Source organism: Tachysurus vachellii, chromosome 18, assembly GCF_030014155.1.
Source record: "Tachysurus vachellii isolate PV-2020 chromosome 18, HZAU_Pvac_v1, whole genome shotgun sequence".
NCBI lineage: Eukaryota > Metazoa > Chordata > Actinopteri > Siluriformes > Bagridae > Tachysurus > Tachysurus vachellii.
The window spans coordinates 21,629,398-21,651,074 of record NC_083477.1 but is presented as its reverse complement, the minus strand read 5'-3'; the positions used below and the strand labels follow the sequence as shown (position 1 = coordinate 21,651,074).

At 43.5% G+C, this 21,677-nt stretch overlaps 1 protein-coding gene across 1 annotated transcript in view; it reads right to left on the bottom strand.

Annotated features, from left to right (window-relative positions):
* Positions 1 to 1,473: 1,473 nt before the first annotated feature.
* Positions 1,474 to 21,677, bottom strand: part of xylt1 (xylosyltransferase I) — a 66,820-nt gene continuing 46,616 nt past the window's right edge. Inside the window, exons 5-11 of the mRNA XM_060892173.1 lie at positions 15,376 to 15,456; positions 14,801 to 15,017; positions 14,266 to 14,442; positions 10,505 to 10,770; positions 9,352 to 9,547; positions 7,049 to 7,382; positions 1,474 to 4,243 (exon numbers count right to left, since the gene is read on the bottom strand). Of these exons, the coding sequence (XP_060748156.1) occupies positions 3,921 to 4,243; positions 7,049 to 7,382; positions 9,352 to 9,547; positions 10,505 to 10,770; positions 14,266 to 14,442; positions 14,801 to 15,017; positions 15,376 to 15,456 (1,594 nt within the window). The 3' untranslated portion in view covers positions 1,474 to 3,920. The remainder of the gene's footprint in view (positions 4,244 to 7,048; positions 7,383 to 9,351; positions 9,548 to 10,504; positions 10,771 to 14,265; positions 14,443 to 14,800; positions 15,018 to 15,375; positions 15,457 to 21,677) is intronic.

The window sequence follows — 21,677 nt, the reverse complement described above, 5'->3', positions numbered from 1 at the left end:
GCATAAATTAGTGCACAAACTGTGTCAAAGCTAAACCACACCTTAGTAATGGTTTCTAACTTTATACCAACTATGCAAGATTACAGGGCATCTGGAGTGAAGGGCATTTGCAGGGAGGTTAAAAAAAGCCCTGTGCGCTCTCTCTCTCTCTCTGTCTCTTGCTCTCTCTGTCTCTCTCTCTCTTTATCTCTCTGTCTCTCTTTCTCTCTCTCTCGCTCTCTGTCTCTCTCTTTCTCTCTGTCTGTCTCTCTTTCTCTGTCTCTCTCTCTCTCTGTCTCTCTCTCTCTTTATCTCTGTCTCTCTTTCTCTCTCTCTCGCTCTCTGTCTCTCTCTCTCTTTATCTCTCTGTCTGTCTCTCTTTCTCTGTCTCTCTCTCGCTCTGTCTCTCTCTCTGTCTCTCCCTCACTCTCTCTCTTTATCTGTCTCTTGCTCTCTCTCTGTCTCTCCCTCACTCTCTCTCTTTATCTGTCTCTTGCTCTCTCTCTGTCTCTCCCTCTCTATCTCTCTCTCTCTGTGTCTCTCTCTCTCTCTCTCTCTCGCTCTCTCTCTCTCTCTCTCTCTCTCTCTCTGTTGGGTATTAAGGTCTATTCTACAAATCCCACTGGCACTCAGCAGTCATAGGAGCTTAATTAAGCAGCCGTGTCAGTAGCCGTTTGGCCTACAGAATAAAGTCAGCAGTATTCAGTCCTCAGTGTGTACGGCGTGGACAGCTGTGATCGCTAGCTGCAGGTGTGTGTTGTTGTGTTTAGCATCTTATTACACCGCTTTTTCTCTAGTGATTTTACAGTGAGGGAAAATGTGATGTCTGCTCTGTAACGGCAAACGTTATCATTTTATCATTTAGTCCCTTATCATAGAGTATAAATATAAAATATAGCACTTTCTTTTCTTTGCTTTTGTTCCGTTTGCTGTGCCGTGTTAAGCTCGTTTCACCAAAGTGATACGTTTATTTACGTCACACAGGTTTATCTGCACTTAATGTTTTCGGAAATAAAAGGGAATAAAGATGCACGACTCGGATATATATATATATATATATCTCTTTGATGCAAAAAACCTGCCTTATTTATGTAATGTTTGTCAGATTTTAAAACTGATCCCAAATCTGTGATCTTGTTCTGTTTTAAGTTTAGGAATCTCTCTCTAGACAAATTGACAGGATGCTGAAAGATTGATAAGATTTTACTAGATTTGTCTATTATCCGTTTTATGGAGACAAAACGACCGGAAAAGAATTCAGTTTTTTATTAAATTTGTGAGTGACTAATAAAATTCCATTCATGTCCTGTCCACATCGAGACAGATCGAGATGCCTGACGCTCCCCGATTCCCTCCGTGACTCAGCCGAGGTTTGTAGTGTTGTGCAGGAGGACGTTATCTATCACTAACACCGCGCTAATGCATTAAACCGACGTGACATTTAAACAGCTCGTCTGACACACAGGAATGAAGACAAATGATTTCTTTCTTTTAATTCAAATAAAATTCAGTTGTGGGGAAAAAAGAGAGCGACAACAGTGCTGCAACACAGAAGGCATTTTACACCAGCAGAGAATTCATTTCTTTTTCTTTTGGCTTGATGTCGACACACAGAAGGTTGGGAGTTCCTTAGACGGGAGAGAAGCTAAGGCACACAGGCCACCTCCTGACGGAGAGAGCCGGGGATTCAGGATAAATTGTGCAACAGTCGCCCAACAAAACATTCCAGCACTGACAACAACAATTTGCTGTGAAACTCTATGAAAGGCAAAATGATCATTAAGAGCTTTATAAATCACACAGTCAGACCTTTTTGTCTCACTAGACTTCCACGTTGTCACATTACATTTTTTTCCCCTTCCAGAGCCATTCATTGCAACTGAGACTCTGAACACTTTTTTTTTTTTTTTAATACGATAAAAACATCTGTCAATTACAAAAAAATGACATTATCATTCCTATCAAAATAGCTATAGTACATAAGACTATGTAGAAGTGAGATTTAAATAAGGTTTGACGTGAAAAGAGGTAAACGATGGTAGACTGATTTGTTCAGAAGGTTTTCTCCAAAACTGTAGCGTAGTTTTACACTCTTAAATACGCACATACTGTATAACCACACACACATTATACTCTTTATTTAAAAAAATATCCAAAGGATGAATTAATTCTCTCTTGCTGTAGAGTCTTAAGGTCGTTTCACAATACTCTCGTAATACCGTCAGGGATGTCGGCATAAAAGCCGTGACGCTGTTAAAACCTCACAGAATGACACGAGTGCTTCACTGGAAATTTACTGTAAGAAAACAAACCCGGTCACAACACTGAAATCCCGATCTTCACTTTGTATCGGACCGAACAATGATCTGGGTTGCATACAGAGGAGCACAGACTCTTCAGGAGATGCCGGTGCTGCTGCTCGTACATAAATACGGAATCTTACACGCTTAATGCGGAACCATTAAATCGGTATAAAAATGAAGGAAAAGCTCCAGTAAAAACATGGAGTCTTGCAAGTTTGCAATTTTCTTTCCTGCTAAAAATATTCCCCAAGCAGTCAAAAATCATCATTATTATTATTATTATTATTATTACGGTGAATTATTATTCACACATTCTCAGAATCGTGACTTCTGTGGAATCGCTGTGCCTTATAGGAAGGTTCAGAGTAAAGATTTGTAACAGTGACATCATCGTGAAAGTGGCTTCGATCGATACCGTGACAGAACCGGAGTGAGACGAGCACAAGCAATTGTTCATGAAACGATACAAAAAAAGATCATCGGTTTGCTTGGGGTCTAGTCAGGGACGGTGCAATGTTAATACTAACGATAATCCTGCTTTGTATTTTAATTTATTCTGGTCACGTTGGGTCGATGGCCTTTGTAAATAAAGGCAGCTTGTTTTTACAAAAAGGTATTGATTTGAGCTGCAAAAAAACAGCATATAGACATTAGTCATTGACTAAAAAAATAGCTATTTCATTTATATAAACACATGAATAAATAGCCAAACCCTTTTCCTACACAGTAAATCCTCTGCTTCAGGGAAAATGAAGTAAAAAGAATAAAATCTTTTTTTATTATATTTTCTTCTCCCTTTATGTGCCAGCACAGCTGACACTTTCCATTTCAAGTCAGGCAGCCTGCAGGCAAGCTGTAGAGTCGAGAGTTCGAAAAAGCCAGGAGACAGAGACAGACAGACAGATAGAGACAGACAGACAGACAGACAGACAGACAGCCTGGCAGTTCCAAGAACCTTCCCACACACATTCTGCTGTAGGCTCCTGTGGCCCAGCTTAACTCTACTTGGCAATTAACTCAACGTTCAGTCCTATAGACCAGCCCATGAAGGGCCGCTGTGGCTGGGGGCAAAGTGCCTTACCGACTGTGAGCAGCTGAAGACTCCCATCTCATAGCCTTTAATGCCACAGTTTAGCATTTCATGGAAACATCTGCACTGAGACTGCGGGGGTAATGTATGTGTGTGTGTGTGTTGTGTGTGTGTGTGTGTACCTGTGTGTGTTGCCATAGATAAAAAGGCTTACTCTAAATGCATTACTTTTGGTCACAGTACCTATGTCGAGGTCCGTCCTGTGCTTGCAAATGTCCCCAGCAAAGTCCATGCAAAAGGCATCTTAATTTTCAATTATTTTCGATCAAGTTTAACAAAAATTTTGATCACAGTTATTTCAATTCTCAAACCTAAATAAATAAAAAAAAGCTCAACTGCACTCATATGACTATGAGTCTGAAACAGCACTTCATATACATCTGCTTTAAAAAAAAAAATCCTCAGTGTACGCTGTCTCACCCTTTGCACAACAAGGCCGTACAGTCCTGATTCTTCTGGGCAATGAGAAAGAAATAAATAATAAAAAAATATCAACAGCCGAACAATGACGATGCAGCAGGAGATGCAGGGCAATGGTGGTGCTCCTGCTACCTTATGGTGCCATTAGCTTTGGGATTCCCAAGCTGTGATTTGGGATCGGGGCTAAGTGAGCTCCACGCCGTGTCTCTGCACGATTGCAGGACCGGACAGCCAGAGGGCGTCGCCGAGCAAATGTCTGCAGCTACCCAGGCCTCGCCAACCAGGTTGTCCACCCAGCGCTCTAACCTCATACCCGTCAGCCCAGCATTACGCTCCGCCTCCTCCACCTGGCCTAAATGCACCGGGATGTTCAGGATGGGGTTAAGCCCGTGGAAGCTCTGCTCCATATAGCTGTTCCTGGCTGGGCCGTTGTGCATCTTCAAGGCATCATCTGTGCAGGAAAAGAAACAAATAATGAATATCTGACAATTTCTTAAACGTCTTCATTTTGTCTGGTATTTTCTCAGTTAATACCATAATAGGTCTGCTGTTGCACAGTAACTGTCCAAGTATGTATTTAATAGCAGAACACTTGGATTCTCAATGAATACGAGTGTTATATCAATGACAAGAGTCACTGTTGACATGAGTGAAGATGCAAAAGATAAAACGTATAGATGATTATTTAGATTATTTAGATTTGGACCCTTCCTTGGTCTTCTCACACTTCCCATCCATCAGGACTCTTCAGATCAAATTCTCAGTTAAATCCTGTGTTGCCACTGCATCTTTGTGCACATAAGCTCTATGATGTGACTAAGCTTTAAGATGCCCTTTCAAATTACCTCCTTTCTGGATTAAGCGTCTATCTGCATCCTTCCTACCTCACGGTCTTTCAGATGTCTCTTTAAAGTACCCGATTCCAGCCTGTAAGTCTACCTTGCCCACGTTTGACTGGCACTATAGTTTCATACGTAGACAACATTTCACAATGTGGCTTGAAGAGGCATTCAGTGTACTACAGTTCAACCAAATAAGATCTACAGATAAAAATCATCATGCTTACTCGGCCCATTAGTTTTGAAAAACTTGGGAATTGAGGGAACATTTCAGTTATTTGTAAGTGGCCTTATAGCTGAATGTGTAGGCGTATAATGTAGGATGCACAATTATGAGATCATCCCTCAATGGAAATTCATGGTCAAGGACCGGGTTCTGTTCAGCTTGATGCTTTGTACAAGGCCAACCTGATTTCCCTCCAAGCCTCCACCTAACATCTATAACTTCTCATTAACAGATGCCCAGCTTTCAGTGAGGTACAGACTGACTAGGACCACATAAAGGCACTCTATAAACTTTTATTAGCTCTGGGTGCAGAGGCATGATCAGCAGGACGACTCAGTCTATGCCTTCTACATTAATCTTATGCCACAACGGTGATTAATCCCGAGTAACCTTAGACTGCTTACAAATCAGAGCTAAACTCTCATCAGGAGTTCTGTTCGTTTAAGACTAAAGAAGATGAAATGAAACCTAGATTCCTAAATCAGTTTATACCAGTGTGAAACTTACCCATGTACGGTGACCTAAGTTTTGTGTACTACTCATATGCAAGTCTATATTTAGCCGATGGAGGAGAACGATCCCAACGCACAAGCCTCTGAGAGCCAGTGAGGGTGACCTCACAGAAGTAAGTTTCAACTATACAAGCTGGTAATGCATGAAGAAAGGAAGATCTCTCAACAAAGGTCACTGCTTTCTTATTCTTATTTGTTTAAGCATAAAGTAAAGAAGAGAACCATTTACAGCTCCTGTTGATAGCAATGACATCAGCATGATAGAACTGTCACTACGTAGTGGTAGAATGATATGAATCTTAAAGAACCTATCGCTTATTATTAGTGGATTTGGCTATTTAAGGCAAACTCCAAACCACCTCTGGAAGCAAGCACCATGAGGTGAACAGCATGGGGTTCCATAACCAAGAAGCCACACACACACACAAGTCTTTAGATCACCAGGTACTATGACAAGTGCCACTGATATTGTGCTCTAAAGGAGTGCAAATGTGTTTTCTACCCAGGCAGTTTTACAGCTGAGTCTCCAGACCCATCATAATGAAGTGCTCCGAGATGCTCGTCATGCCATGACCCTTCATCTGGCCTTCACCCACCTGGACAATAATGATACATACGTACAGTACAAATGCTGTTCATACACTTCAGTTCAGCACTCAACACAATCATCCCTCAGCCTGAACACCTCCCTACTGACTGAGAAACCTTAGTCAGGATCGGGAACAGCATCTCCAGCACCACTACATTGAGCACTGGAACCCCTCAGGGCTGCGTGCTCAGCCCACTACTATTCACTTTGTTGACTCAAGACTGTGTAGCAATGCACTGTTCGAATCACATCATCAAGTTTGCAGATTACACGACTGTGTTGGGTCTCATAAGCAAGAACGACGAGTCAGCATACAGAGAGGAGGTGCAACAGCTAACTGCCTGGTGTAGAGCCAACAACCTGTCTCTGAATGTTGATAAAACTAAAGAGATTTTTGATGACTTCAGGGGAACACAGACGTATCACATGGCGGAGAACTTCACCTGGTCACTCAACACCAGCTCCACCACCAAGAAAGCCCAGCAGCGTCTCTACTTCTTATGAAGGCTGAGAAAGGCACAACTTCCTCCCTCTATCCTGACCATGTTCTACAGAGGGACCATTGAGAGCATCCTGAGCAGCTGCATCACTGTCTGGTTTGGGAACTGCACCGTCCCAGATCACAGGACCCTGCAGCGGATAGTGAGTACAGCTGAGAAGATCTTTGGAGTCTCTCTTTTCCATGAAACCATAATCACAGATGGTTTGCTTGGTTCAGGCCTTCCTAAGTCCATTGATGTTCATACTACTGGCATTTTCATCAATTCTCTGCTCTACTTTGTGGCAACTTTGTGGTGTTTTCCCAGATTGATAATGCCCTTGTGGATAAAGTCTATTACAGAAACAGTTTGTTGAGAGAAGAGAGGAAGAACTTGCACAAACCCTGGACTGCTTCCCCTTTAAGCACCTTTGGGATGAACTAAAAAGTGGTTTGGAAGTAAGAGCTAAGTGCTTTACTTTGGTGCCTGACCTCAGTAACGCTCTTGTGGCTGTATGTTGCATCTAAAGCTTCTCAAAATAGTGTCCAACTTCTAATCCACATTCTTGAGCAACAGTTTTCCTGCATCCCAATATCACATATGCAACTCACCTTGGCGGATGGGCAGATGTTTGTGGTGTGTAAGCGGCGTGACGAGGAAGCGTGTTTCGGCCACGGCGTTCCAGTGGTGCAGCACTCGGACAGTCCACATGCCTGGCCGAAGCGGTGTGTTCAACGGAGGCCTGTAGTGTGTGAACTCTGCAGTGGAGTCAATTAAGACATCGTAGGTGGCAGCGATCACGTTAGTAGGGTCAATCCACACCACCGTCACTGTCACGTTGGACCCTTTGGCCCACTTCTGCATCCCCACCGGCTCCTCCATCGGCCCCATCAGATTACCAAAATTCCGGAAAATTCTCTCCTTAGCGTCCCAGTCTGACCCGATCTAAAAGGAATGATATAAATACTCTGTAAAACTAAGACTGATTTAAGTGAGCAAACATCACCGGCTTGGTTAATAACGAACAAAACCTAAAAAGACTCAAATCTAATGTATGAGACGTTACACAGTTTATTTCTTATGTTTAAGAACTTGTTACATTATTGGGGTTTTTTTCAGTGTAAAACTGCACAAACGATTCATTTGTACTCGAAAACAAGAGGAAAAAAAAAACATGGGCACACGTTTGTCTGCTCTTACCTGCCTAGATGAACATAACAGCATGAAATGAATGTCAAACCTGTCCACGGTTTTGTCTTCCCGCGCCCACTTTGGACTCCCACTGAGCGTATTTATGGCAGTGGAGAAGGTGGGTAGGAGACTGGGAGTTATCTAGTGCCAGAATCCTAAGGCTGCTTCTGTAAGTCTAACATTTCTACACCATGTTTCTTATTCCGAGCGTCTGGGACTTGTCAGTAAAACAGATAGAAGACTCGCTTGTGTCAGTATTCTCCAAAACAACACTTCATCTCTTTCCCCGAAACCGAACCAGTGGCTAAAGAAAACAATGCAGACCATTTTAAAAGCTTGATTTTATGAAATAGCTGAATGCCATACAAAGGTTTAAGTGGCTTACAGCACCAATTATCGTCCTCAACGCAACACGCCGTCCACTCCAATGCTTACGGATATCGACACACATTCACACCAAGAAGAGCTGTCAGAACAGTCCATGTTGCCTGATACACACTCACTCACTCATTCATTCATCTTCTACTGCTTATCCGAACTACCTCGGGTCACGGGGAGCCTGTGCCTATCTCAGGCGTCATCGGGCATCAAGGCAGGATACACCCTGGATGGAGTGCCAACCCATCACAGGGCACACACACACACTCTCATTCACTCACACAATCACACACTACGGACAATTTTCCAGAGATGCCAATCAACCTACCATGCATTTCTTTGGACCGGGGGAGGAAACCGGAGTACCCGGAGGAAACCCCCGAGGCACGGGGAGAACATGCAAACTCCACACACACAAGGTGGAGGCGGGAATCGAACCCCCAACCCTGGAGGTGTGAGGCGAATGTGCTAACCACTAAGCCACCGTGACCCCCCTGATACATACTTGTCCTGTTAAAAAACTCCTAACTTCCTTCGTCTCTGCATGTGACCCAACCACCCTTTCATCTTACAGCAGATAAACCTGGTGCATCAAAGCATGCAGTCATTATTTCACCCTTCCCAACACACACACACACACACACACACACTCCTGGCAGACAAATCACTGATTATGCCAAAGGGCAAGATGATAGGTACGGCACAGGCTGACAGCTAAATCAATGAAGGACGTCTGAATTATTGCTTGCTTAACGGAGTATGTCAGGCGGAATGCACAGCAGAGTAAGATTACCAATAATATTCAGAGGTCAATTTCCTTTCAGTGCACACAGCGTGTGAGCATTTGCACATATATACTGCCAGAGCATTTTTACTGCCCTGGGCAAGAACAAACCATTCATTGTTCTGAAATCTCTCTTATTTATTTGTTTTAATCAACCCAACCACTTTGTTTAGTACAGACGGTTTTTCATTGTCCAACAACAGACCGTAAATGACCTAACACCAACTCACTTACATGTGATTCTGCTGAGGGTGCGATCTCCATCGTGGGGGAAAAAAAAAAAGCATAAGCACAAGAAGAGCCAATTCATTGTTTAAGGCATGAATCACCTAAAAGACAATCCTTCCTGATTCTAATCTAAATGTTATTTTCTCTTATTTACTTGGCCGAATGTCTGTACGTCGTTCTGACAGAGGCAGTAAAATAAACCTTCGCTTGTCGACTTGCACAAACGTGCTCGTACTTTCACTTTTTAACACGAGTTTGTGTACGTGCGTAATAGAGATTTCTCTCACTTCACACTGGAACCTCAAGCTTCAGACAAACTCCAGTCTGTCTTACCTCAGCATATTGCAGTCTGTTAAAATTGTTTGGTGAGTTGGTGAATTTGAAGAACTTCTTAGGCATCACCCAGGTCTCCAGAGTTTCCAGCTTGCTGGTAGCCAGATTGGTTGCATGATGCTTCACCAGGTATCCCTGGAACTCATCATATAGGAAGTATATATGGACGGCCACGAGATGTCCCATAGCGAAGTACCTGGTGAGAAAATAGCTTTGTGTCAAAAAAGCCGCAATTAATTACTCCGGCTTAGTTTCCATACGCCTGCTTAAATAACGTTAAGGTATATATATATATATATATATATATATATATATGCATGTCTAGTCAAGACAACACACCATAAAGGACTGTGATGATGCAATATCAGGAGCTAACAAAAAATATATACTGTGTGGCTCAAGACAACAGCTAAACATCCAGGAACATTATAACCAATAAATGAATTAGTAACAAAAAAAAGGGCTTTTATGGAATACACACTGGAGGACCAACAGATCTGTGGAAGCGCAAATAAAACTTCTCCTGGCAAGAACTCCGTCCTAGACTCATCAGTATTCCAGCCGATGCTGGAGGACCTCCTGCTCCTCTGGCCAAGCTGAACAGCAAACATTTACAGCGGCCGTAAACATTAACAGAGACCCTATTCACACACCCAACCTCCAATCCTCTTATGGCTCATGTCACAGTGGTATGCCAAAACAGAACTCTCCTTCTGCCCTTCACACACCCAAAACTGGCAACAAGCAGCTCGTTGTGTTCTACAACCCCTCCTGAGTCTCCTTCACCCCTTCCTTGTGTCAGGAGGTGGGAACTATTCCTAAATACGTACATGGGTCTGTTTGAGGCTGAATGAACCAGTGCTTCTTTCCTGAATGGAAAATGCACTGCGCTTGTTTTAATATCTGCAGAACGTTTGTGTCTGTGGTGTTCACCTCAGTGATTATTGGGGTAACGTGCCACGTAGGCCTTCAGTTCACATGCAGCTTTATATAGCAGATATCATTCACTTGTAAAGAGATTTAGGTTTCACAAGATGGAGATGGATCTTTTAGATCCAACTTTAAGACGGCTTCGTATTTGTCTTCCTTTAATCCTAACAGGGTTAAAATGAATTATGAAAAATTGGTTACTAAAAAAAAAACCAGTACTGACCTACAACGGTTGTCATGAGCGTCTCCTTGCAGGGAGCTTGTGGCTCGTGCCAGGCCGAGGCGGGCGAAGGCATGGTAGTGGGTGAGAAGTGAATCACTGAGGCTGTGGACTCCATCAGGTTCATCATACACGTTCTCCCAGTAGGCTTTAAGTCCTGGAGTCCCTTGAGGATAGCTTCCAAATAGAAAGGCATCCAGCTGATTCACGATCTCCTGATTCACGCTGGCCTCAAACTTGCGCGCAAAAAATGTGGGCCGAGCCGTTTGCTATAAAAGAAAAAAGAAAGACAGAGGAGGCAGAGGAGGATGTTGAGAGACAGTGCAATGGTTTTTTGGAAAGAACAGAGTGGATAGGAATACAGAGAACAGACAGGAAAGATCAGATGGCATGCAGAAATTGGAAAGAGCATGCAATCCAGCACAGGGAAGAAAAAAGAGGCAAAGATAGAGCTCTATTCTCAGGAGATGCGATTGATGGTAAAAATAAAAATCAAAGTGAAGCACTATGTTTGTGTGTCAGTCAACACACTTCATCAACTTCAGCTATTCAGAGAAATCAGCCTGCTAACATTAATAAAAAGAGAACAAAAAACCCTTCTGTGAAATGAGAGAACTGAATAAATTACATTAAAATCTGGTTTGTAGAGTAGAAAAGTCCTAAAATACACATAACTAGACATAAACGTATAGGTGTGTATATGAATAGCTGGTCTCTGGTTTTAATTATTCTATATTTGTTTCCTCTACAAAGCCTTTTAAACATGGAAAACGTCTAATAACAAAAATCAATTTTAGATTTTATTGACATATTGACGCTCCTAAAAAAATCTGGACTGGAAGAGGGTTAAGAGGGAGTCTCAGGGGTGATTTAGAGCGTCCATGCCCAGGAGGTTCCTGTCTCTTTGGAGGCTCAAGGCTGAGAACGGCTTGTGAACGAACCGAACTGCCACGACGCATTTCAAGCTCCCGTCAGCCGCCCTTTGTCCTCCTTCTTTCAGATGCCGCTGTAAGAGACGAAGCATTGTCGGAGGGTAATTACTCAATAGCCATAGCTGTGCTTATGCACTTAATGGGCGGTAAAACTCTCGGACCCCCCCTCCCCCACTTCTCCCAGGATAGACTTGAAATGGTTAACCACAGCAGTTGATCACAGGAGCCCTTTCACATGCTGCTTTTCAGTCCTGATAGTCAATTGAAGGCTGCCAGGGTGAATTTCAAACCACAGTTAGAAGTGCTTAAATTGTGCTAGTTATTTTGAAGTGCCTGGGCCCCTCCTCTTTTCCTCTTATGCACAACTCATCCTCAGCTGCAGGGCCAACCGAAACACACACACACACACACACACACACACACACACACACACACAGGAAAGGAAACACTAATTACCAGTGCAGCAAGCAGATCTCAAATATCTCAGCGTGTAATTTCTCTTTGGTCTTTATGCACTTCGGACTTTTTTTAATCACCACATACCACAGCATCGTGCACATTTCATTCAAGGTCGGTCGCTTCAGACGTTCTGAGGCCCGAGAGTGAAAGAAAGCTTGCGGTGTCGATGTCACGGGCATGTCACAAAGAGAAGGTCCACCGGGATCATGCCACATGAGACCAGAATTAAACATTAATGCCACGAATTAAAGAAAAGTTCAAAACGGAAAGAAACGAGCAGACGACGGGAACTAGACAAGAAACAAAGAAATAACGAAGTTAAGTGAAGTGAAAAGAAAATAGAAGTGAATAGATATTTATAGAATGCAAAACACATTTAAAAAATATAGAATTAAAAAAAAATGGAAGTTAAAAACAAGGAAAGATCAAAAAATGAATAGTTTATCTTAATTTATCTAATAAATAGTAAGACCAGAAGAGAGAAGGGTAAAAAATGTAAATAGAAATACAAAGAATTTATAGAAATGGCTACAGATACTGATGAATTTTTAAGGGTTAAAAAATGAGACCTACAGAGAAAGGGGGGGGGGGGTAATGGGGGGTGGCAAAAGAAAAAAAAGTAAGCCATGAAAAGGTAAGAAAAAAGGGAAAAGACTGCAAAAAGAGAAAAAGCTGCTCACTTGCAGACAAAGGAGATGGAAACAAAAGCAGCAGCTTTGGCAAACTCTTTGGAGAAAATGGAGCCCAAGTCCTTCTCCTACTGAATCCATACTCCATCTCACACTCCCACTCGTTCCCCAGAGTGATGGAAGATTTTATGACAGGAGAAAAGAAACCGTGACTCTGTTGTAGTCTGAGACCACGATCACGTTCCCAGCGTACACGCTATCTGCGCCATTTGACGGGAAGCCGCCTTCGCCATCGATCTCATGCCGGCGGCTACAGTTAATTACAGATCCTCGCTCACACGCGTTAGCGTGGCTTCACTTCCTGTTGAGTCTCATTGGATCTCTAATCGGAGTGGAGATCGGCTCTGGCTGGAAAACCCGTCCTGCGCTATTAGCTGTTTGTTCCAGGCAAATTAAATGGCTGTAAAAGGGTCTACTGCAGAATGTTTCTGTGTTCGTTTCAGGTGTGGATTCATGGCATTAACACTATGAAGGGGTTAAGTGAGTGTAGCTAATGAACTGTTCCCCTCTGTTTGCTCTCTTCAGCCCAAATCCTGGTCTGACTTGGTAATGACTAAAGAGGTATGTGTAAGATCTATTCCACTTCCCCACTGGACACTTCAGCTTGTCTCAGATGCCCCTTTTCCACCAAAAAGAACCGGGTGCTGGTTCAGAGCTAGCACTGGTGCTGGTTCAAAGTTGGTTCCACTGGTGAACCTTCTAAGAACCGGTTCGCCTTTCCATCGGTTAAAGAGCATCACAGAGCCGAGTCTGACGTCACTGTATACGTGTCACGTTACGCAGCAGTGACAAACACAAACACAACAACAACAATGGTGGATGTTGCTTTACTGTTAATGCTCATGGCTTTGTGATCCTACATTAACACCCAAACGGAGCGAATCCAACGTGTACGTGCAGCTCCATGTAATCTGTATAAACGGAGGTTGTAATGGAGAAAGTACATAACGTTATTTTATCATTAACACAGAAAAAAGTTAGCCTTAGCATGTAGCTACTTACTATCATGTGTGCTGATAATGTATCATATCGCGGTAAAGTAAAAGTGTATTAAACATTAGTATACTTAAGGTACGTTATAAAATGCGCTAACAGTAGCCCCGCCCAAAGGCGCTAACAGTAGCCCCGCCCACAGCCCCTGACACAAGCGGTTCTTAAGTCTAGACCAGCAACGTTTTGGTGCTACTTAAGAACCACTTTTCCTGGTTCAGAGCCGGTGCTTTGGCTGTCGAAAAAGAAAGAACTGGTTCTAAATTAGGCTCCGAACCAGCACTCAAACTGCCTCGGGGGTAAAGGGGCATCAGACAAAGCTTCTGCTCAAGGAACCAGAAGGTGGTGAGTTCAAGACCGAGGGCTGCCAGAGAGCAAGCAAGAACCTTAGAGGACTAAAAGCTTCAAGGTGTGTTCTAGGCTCATTTAGGGGAGCAAGACCATTGCAGATTTGACTTAAGACTTAACTGCCAGGGGACATCGACCCGAGGAACGGATGCAGTTCCAGCAAAGAGTTTCAGCGGATCGTACCATGAAGTTCTACATGGTTTATTTGAAGTAAACTTCAGACAACTGTGTACAGCTAGAGATTGGTTTTCTGGTCTGCTTTTAGGTTCAAAAACATGACCTGATGTCCTGAAACCACTGGGTAAATGGTTTTGGGTCAGAAACACTGGTTTAACATTGTTTTTACCTGGAAGCGGGGAAGATCAGACGGTTTGAAGTCATTGGGAGAGCAACCACACCAGTCCACAATGTGCTTATACTGGCACTTGCAGCCTAGTTTCCGGTTCCAGTTGGTGATACGCAGGTTGTTGTCCACCATGCTCTCGCAGTGAGGACTGTTCTCCAGCACAGTGTGAAAAAACGACTGCAGAGAGTTAGAGATAGAGAGAGAACTAATGACATCAGATAAAATGAAGACGGATGGTATACAGGGCTGCCTTACCAGGAGGTCTGCTTTTTTTAAATGTCTACATCTGTGGAAAAAAAAAAGGAGTCTGCTTTTCTTAGGCCAGAATCCAATACCTGAGGGGAGAATTACTATAGCCAGGCAGGATAAAGAATCACACCTCTTTTCTTTTCTAACAGCGCTGTAATTAAAAGCATTCGCTTTACACACTTAACACACTGCTCCTAAGTGTACAGCTTCGAAAATTCTGCTTCGTTTTACTCAAGTTGCTGATCGAATTTTTTATAACGTCCTGTAACACCTTAAGCTAACTTACCTCGGCTGGCAAGAGCGTGTAAGCGTAGAATCGCTTCATGCTGGTGACCAGGTCGTCATCGGAGTTGATTACGTAATCCACGAAGGCGCGATTTAGCAAGAACCAATCAGAGCCTCCATCCACAGCAATGCCTTCTGGAATCTTCCTGTCCCCCAGGCGCCACATGTGTGTATCACACTCGTAGAACAGCCGGTCCAAGCCCTGCTTTCTGATAAATCTGCAGAGGGCAAGAAGTCCCACATGACAAACTTTTTCTCCTCCTCTACATTATATTACTACTATTATATTATATATATATATATAATTATATTACAACGCTGACATCTGACGGAAAGCTCATACTGAGTTCGCGTACTACTGTATTTTAATTAGGTTTTGCACAAATCTGTGAGCTAGAAGAGAAGTTATGATCAAACACTTAAGCTCCTTTATAGAAGTAAATGCTAACACACTGTAAATAAAAAAAAAAAACCTGGATATAATTTTCCCTAATACAAATTTATATGGACTGTGTGAAATAAGCCTTTCTGTTCCAGCTCATACGAGACATGTTCACACGATACGTCGCTACTCACCGAGCGTTATCTCTCCCATGAGACTTAATGAAGTTCATGTTGCGATACTTGGAAAGGAAAGCCACCAGCTGATCGTTAGTCCTTAGAGAAGGGAAGGAGAGAGAAAGCGAGAGGTTCAATAAGAGGATTCACTTCCTTTCTGTTTGTTTATATGTAAGAAAGTTTGTCCTTTTAATCAAATGACAGTTGTTTGTCTGGACACTGATGTCATTTGTAAAATCCATGTCAATAAAGCATTTATTGAATCGAGAGAAAGAGCGAGAGAGAGAGAGAGAGAGAGAGAGGAGATCAATCAGGCTAATGAGAGGCAGTGTAAATGAGTGCAGGGCACAGGGGATTCTGGGAAATCTCTAACTCGCACTCGGGTGCCGCAGTGAACCAGATACGAGCGACCTGCTTCGACCGTAGCGTGGCAGCCACCGCACTCTCATTAAATCACACACACACCAAAACCCCGTACAGGCGAACGCTACCGCTGGGACGCGAGAGCCGGAAACACCTAACAATTAGATTTCATTACTGGCACTTTCCTTTAATTTGTATTGGATAAGGCTAATTGTCATCATTGTGTTAGCCGAGAATAGCAAGCTTTCGTGGAACGTCTTCGTGACAGCAGCATGGAGAAAACAGATAACTGGGTACGACTATGTTCTCTGAATCCCTTAATTTAATTACGAACAGCCTGATAAGCCAACGTATGGTTCGGTGTTGAACAGCTGGTACTATTGTTTGTGTGAACTTGATAGATTCTTTTTTAAAAAGAATACTTGAGTGTTTTTTTTTTCATCTTCTCCACTGTACATGTAGAGCATTTGTGTAATTACTACACAATAACCGTCAGAGTTGTGAAATACAGAACGGAGGGGTGTGTGTTACGACCTTGAAGTAACGTGACAAACTAACCATTATTTAGTTATTAAAGAACGCCGTGTCGTACGTTTGTACGTTGTTCTGTTTACATTTGACATTTAAATTTGAGTTAGAGTCGTTTCCTCTTGGGGGAACTGGATATCCGTTCGCTCAGCCAAAAGCTGAATCTTACTAGAGACGATCTCTTTAAGATGTATTCAATGTTGACGGCATCGACCTGTCGCCTCCGTACCTGTGACTATGAATCAATCTGTGACTGTGACTATGAATCAATCACACACCCACACTTTCTGCCACACACACGTAAACAAGACAAGTATACACACCCTTTCTGTCTGCTGAACTCCCAAACACTATGAGTCCCAAAGCCACTGAAGCTTGGCATAAGACCAAATTATAGCCTTAACCAGGCTGTCACAGCCATCACACACTCACTCACACACACACTCACACACACAAAAAACAAAACTGACCAAGTCTTTGTATACCCACACAGACACCAGTTTTGCTGCATTAGTCTAGCATGCGCACACACACACACACACACAAACACACATAACACACAAACGCCTGGCCATGTGGTGGACCATAAAACCTGATCAGCATCAGCGGTCGTGTGCAGGCGAGTTGTGTGTCTGAAAGGTCTAAGACAGTTCCTATGAGCAGGACAGGGTTTTGTGTCTCAGACTATTCTCTATTCACTGTGTATGTCGTGTGTGTTTGTGATTAACATGAACAGGTTTTTCAGTAGATTTTCTGAACCTTAAACTAACCTTGTAAACGAAGCTATAAATCTACAGGTTTTTTTTTCATAGGGAACAATTTGTTGTGTGACTACGATGACATAAAACCTGTTTATAACCTGTTTATAACAGGTTTTATGTAAAGAGGTTTTAAGATCTTTTCTCAGTTACGGATGTGAGTCAAACTTTGAGTTTAGGTTGTAAAACCTTTAAGCGTTCCTTTAATGTTAATGTTACTGCGGTTTGTCATTTTTAGCGCCCTCTACAGCCACTGTCAATTGTGGCATTCATTCATTCATCTTCTACCGCTTATCCGAACTACCTCGGGTCACGGGGAGCCTGTGCCTATCTCAGGCGTCATCGGGCATCAAGGCAGGATACACCCTGGACGGAGTGCCAACCCATCACAGGGCACACACACACACACACACACACTCTCATTCACTCACGCAATCACACACTACTGACAATTTTCCAGAGATGCCAATCAACCTACCATGCATGTCTTTGGACCGGGGGAGGAAACCGGAGTACCCGGAGGAAACCCCCGAGGCACGGGTAGAACATGCAAACTCCACACACACAAGGTGGAGGTGGGAATCGAACCCCCATCCCTGGAGGTGTGAGGAGAACGTGCTAACCACTAAGCCACCGTGACCCCCCAATTGTGGCATAAGACAGTTAAACATTTACAACTTTATCTTTAAGATAAAAATCTGATGTTCTTTGGCATCAGAGACAGACTTAAAGACCGTGTGAGAGAGAAAATAAAATAAAGTTTTAAAACAAAAAGATGAGATGGGAATAAATAAGAAACAGACAGGAAGTAGAGTCACTCCAGAAGAGGGCACCGTCGAGCCTGTCGAACCCCAGGGGACCAGAACAACAACAGACTCTGCACTCGTCCTCTTCCTCCATCTGAAAAGGCCACCAAAACAGCTGCACGGAATCCAGCAGAGCCGAAGAAAAGGAGCGATTCTGTGAGGATAAAAAGACCAAAACGAGTGGCGCTCCAGGACAAAGCCTTCCCACAATGCCACGGGGCTTTTAGGAGCCTCTTTCAGATTCAGGCATGCGGAAGGACATCGGGAGGAAAAGCGCAGGGGGAAAGTGAGCAGACCGTCGTGAGGTCAGGGGTCACTTGGGGACAGCCGGTCGCTGTCAGAAGGTCTAGCTAACGAGAAACATCAACTTTTATATAACTGCACACGATTCCAGATGTCACGCTCCAAACACGGCGGCTGCCGATCGGCTCCGTCTGAAACCGTCCTGTTGGGCGGGGCCTAACGTTCTAACAGCACGCTTGATTGACAGCCTTCTGAGACTCAACCATCATCATCGCTCGAGTAACTAAACAGAATACACAGAATTACACAGCAGCTTCAGTCACTACGTTACCGTTCACTCATTAGATTAAATAAATACTTTTCATTGCACAGACGATCGGTGTAAAAGTGTAAAAGTGTAAAAGTGTAAAAGTGTAAAAGTGTTCTAATAGAGTGTTGAACATAGAACGAGACGTTTGATCACTTCGCATGTCCTTACATTCTGGATTAACTGTAAGCGTGTTTTTGTGCTTTTCTGTATATTTATTGTAGAAAAAAAATCAGAGCATTTTCTTTTCAGTTGAACCTTGTGTACAGATTTAAACCCCATTACTGAGTAAAATGGTTCAGTCCTGTGAGTATCGATGTGAGTGAATTCACTCAGTCAATAACAACACGTTCAACACTGATATGAAGGATGGAATCTAGACTGAGAAAGAATAATGAATGAAATGTCACCTGACATCAAACGTCCTCCATTCTTTATGTCCACACACCTCTCCCCCCCCCCCTCTCTGTCCCCCCCCCCCCCCTCTCTGGTGTTAGAAACGTTATAGTTTACATTTTACTCGTGCTCATCAGGAATGTGATAAGATGTATTATTTTGCCGACTTTCACTTAAAGTGAGGATGGAAACGTAACTCTAGAGTTATTGAGGAAGAATTAGAAGAACAAAGAGATGCTTTACTGTAATGACAAGACAGGCCTCGCTTAAGGAGGATAAAAGAGTTCAATCAGACCCTCAGTTCCTTTTATCACGCTATTCATTACTGAATCTTTCCTGTACAAACATGACACACACACACACACACAAACATAGACACATACACACATAGACACGCACACACACACACACACACAAACATAGACACATACACACATAGACACACACACACAGACACACACACACAGACACACACACACAGACACACACACAAACATAGACATGCACACACATAGACATACACACACATAGATACACACACACACACAGACACACACACGCGCGCACACACACGTAGACACACACAAACACACACAGACACACACACACACATAGACACACATAGACACACACACATAGACACACACACACACACACATACACACATAGACACACACACAGACACACACACGCGCGCACACACACGTAGACACACAAACACAGACACATACACACATAGACACACACACACACACACATACTGTAGACACACACATACACACAGAGACACACACACATACACACATAGACACACACACATAGACACACACACACATAGACACACACACACACATACACACATAGACACACACACAAACATAGACATACACACACATAGATACACACACACGCAGACACACACACACACGTGCGCACACACACGTAGACACACAAACACACACAGACACACACACACAGACACACACACACACACATAGACACACATAGACACATACACACATAGAAACACACACACACATAGACACACACACATACACACATAGACACACACACGCGTGCACACACACGTAGACACACACAAACACACACACACAAACATAGACACACACACAGACACACACACATAGACACACACACACATAGACACACACACACACACATACTGTAGACACACACACATACACACAGAGACACACACACACATACACACATAGACACACACACACACATAGACACACACACACATAGACACACACACACATAGACACACACACACACACTGGTGTTCTATCACTTTAAAGGAGTACAAACATCTGGGACGTGTCTCTGCTTACTCTAACAGGATGTAATGGGAGTGTAGAGCTACCAGTTTAGTCTGGTTCACTAAAGGTGACCTTCTCCTCAACCATCCATCTCTATATCAGTGTTGACAAAAGGATGTTGCAGAGCAAACCACTATCAGCTAGTCGGCATGGCTTTTATCCCCAGGGTAAAAAGAAAAACTTGTAAAGTGTAAAGTGGGTGGTGGTGGCAGTGGTAGTGAGGCATTGTGTGAATTCCTTTTTTTTCTCCTTTAACGAGAGGCCTTTTTTTTTAAGGAAAGTGTGTTAATGCCATGCGGACTAAGTGCCATCAACTGCCCCCCTGCCAGGCTATTTCCAAATAGTGCCTGAATCCCGATCAGCAGGCTGGATACAAAGCAATGCTCTGGTTCTTTGATGTTCCCGTTTAAGGAGCTTTAGCTTGAAGCCATCCACCCCCAGCCCTCCCTCCCTTCCTCCCTCCCTCCCTCCCTCCCTCCCTCCCTCTCTTTGACGGATAGAGCACCTGGATTAACCTCGCGAGCGGCTCGAACGGAACAGGATGGAAATTTACGGCTCGGCTCTATCGATTCCCTCCCCCTGATTTCTGAAGGTCGAGAAAAATGACAGGGCCGGAGGATCGATTTTAACTGGGCAGAAAGACCGAGTTATCCTGCAGCTCAGCCCACGTAAATTATAAATCAAACATTTCCACACACTCTCGAATCCGGTGGATTTGTGGTGACGTCTTTCGTGTAAAATTCGTGTTAAAACGTGCAAAATATTTTGTACGAGAATAAATAACAAGTGAAAACTGAAACAGGGGCACGGTGGCTTAGTGGTTATCACGTTCTCCTCACACCTCCAGGGTTGGGGGTTCGATTCCCACCTCCACCTTGTGTGTGTGGAGTTTGCATGTTCTCCCCGTGCCTCGGGGGTTTCCTCCGGGTACTCCGGTTTCCTCCCCCGGTCCAAAGACATGCATGGTAGGTTGATTGGCATCTCTGGAAAATTGTCCGTAGTGTGTGTGTGTGTGTGAGTGAATGAGAGTGTGTGTGTGTGTGTGCCCTGTGATGGGTTGGCACTCCGTCCAGGGTGTATCCTGCCTTGATGCCCGATGACGCCTGAGATAGGCACAGGCTCCCCGTGACCCGAGGTAGTTCGGATAAGCGGTAGAAGATGAGTGAGTGAGTGAATGAATGAAAACTGAAACATAAAACCAACCAAGTCATAACGTCTTTGTTTTTTATTTCTGCCCGTTGCTTTTCATCGACTTATGTTTTATTTTAGTTTTTATTCATCGTATGTTTTCCCGCCTTCGTTTTCACGTCCACATCCATTCTCCTTTACTTTGTTTGTTACGCTGACGCTGCAGGCCTCACAGTTCTCTGCGTAATCCTTCACCGGATCTATGAAGCATCGTACCTGCTGACACGAGATCAAACGCCGCCGCTCGTGGCTTCACTCAATTAGTCTTAATTCCTCCAACATTTTGTGGAGATGTTATTTGGAACTAATCTGCCATGATGCCCTGTGGTTCACTTGTATGCCACTGTAATGCAAACCCAGTTGATTTAGATATTCGGTAATCGATAAG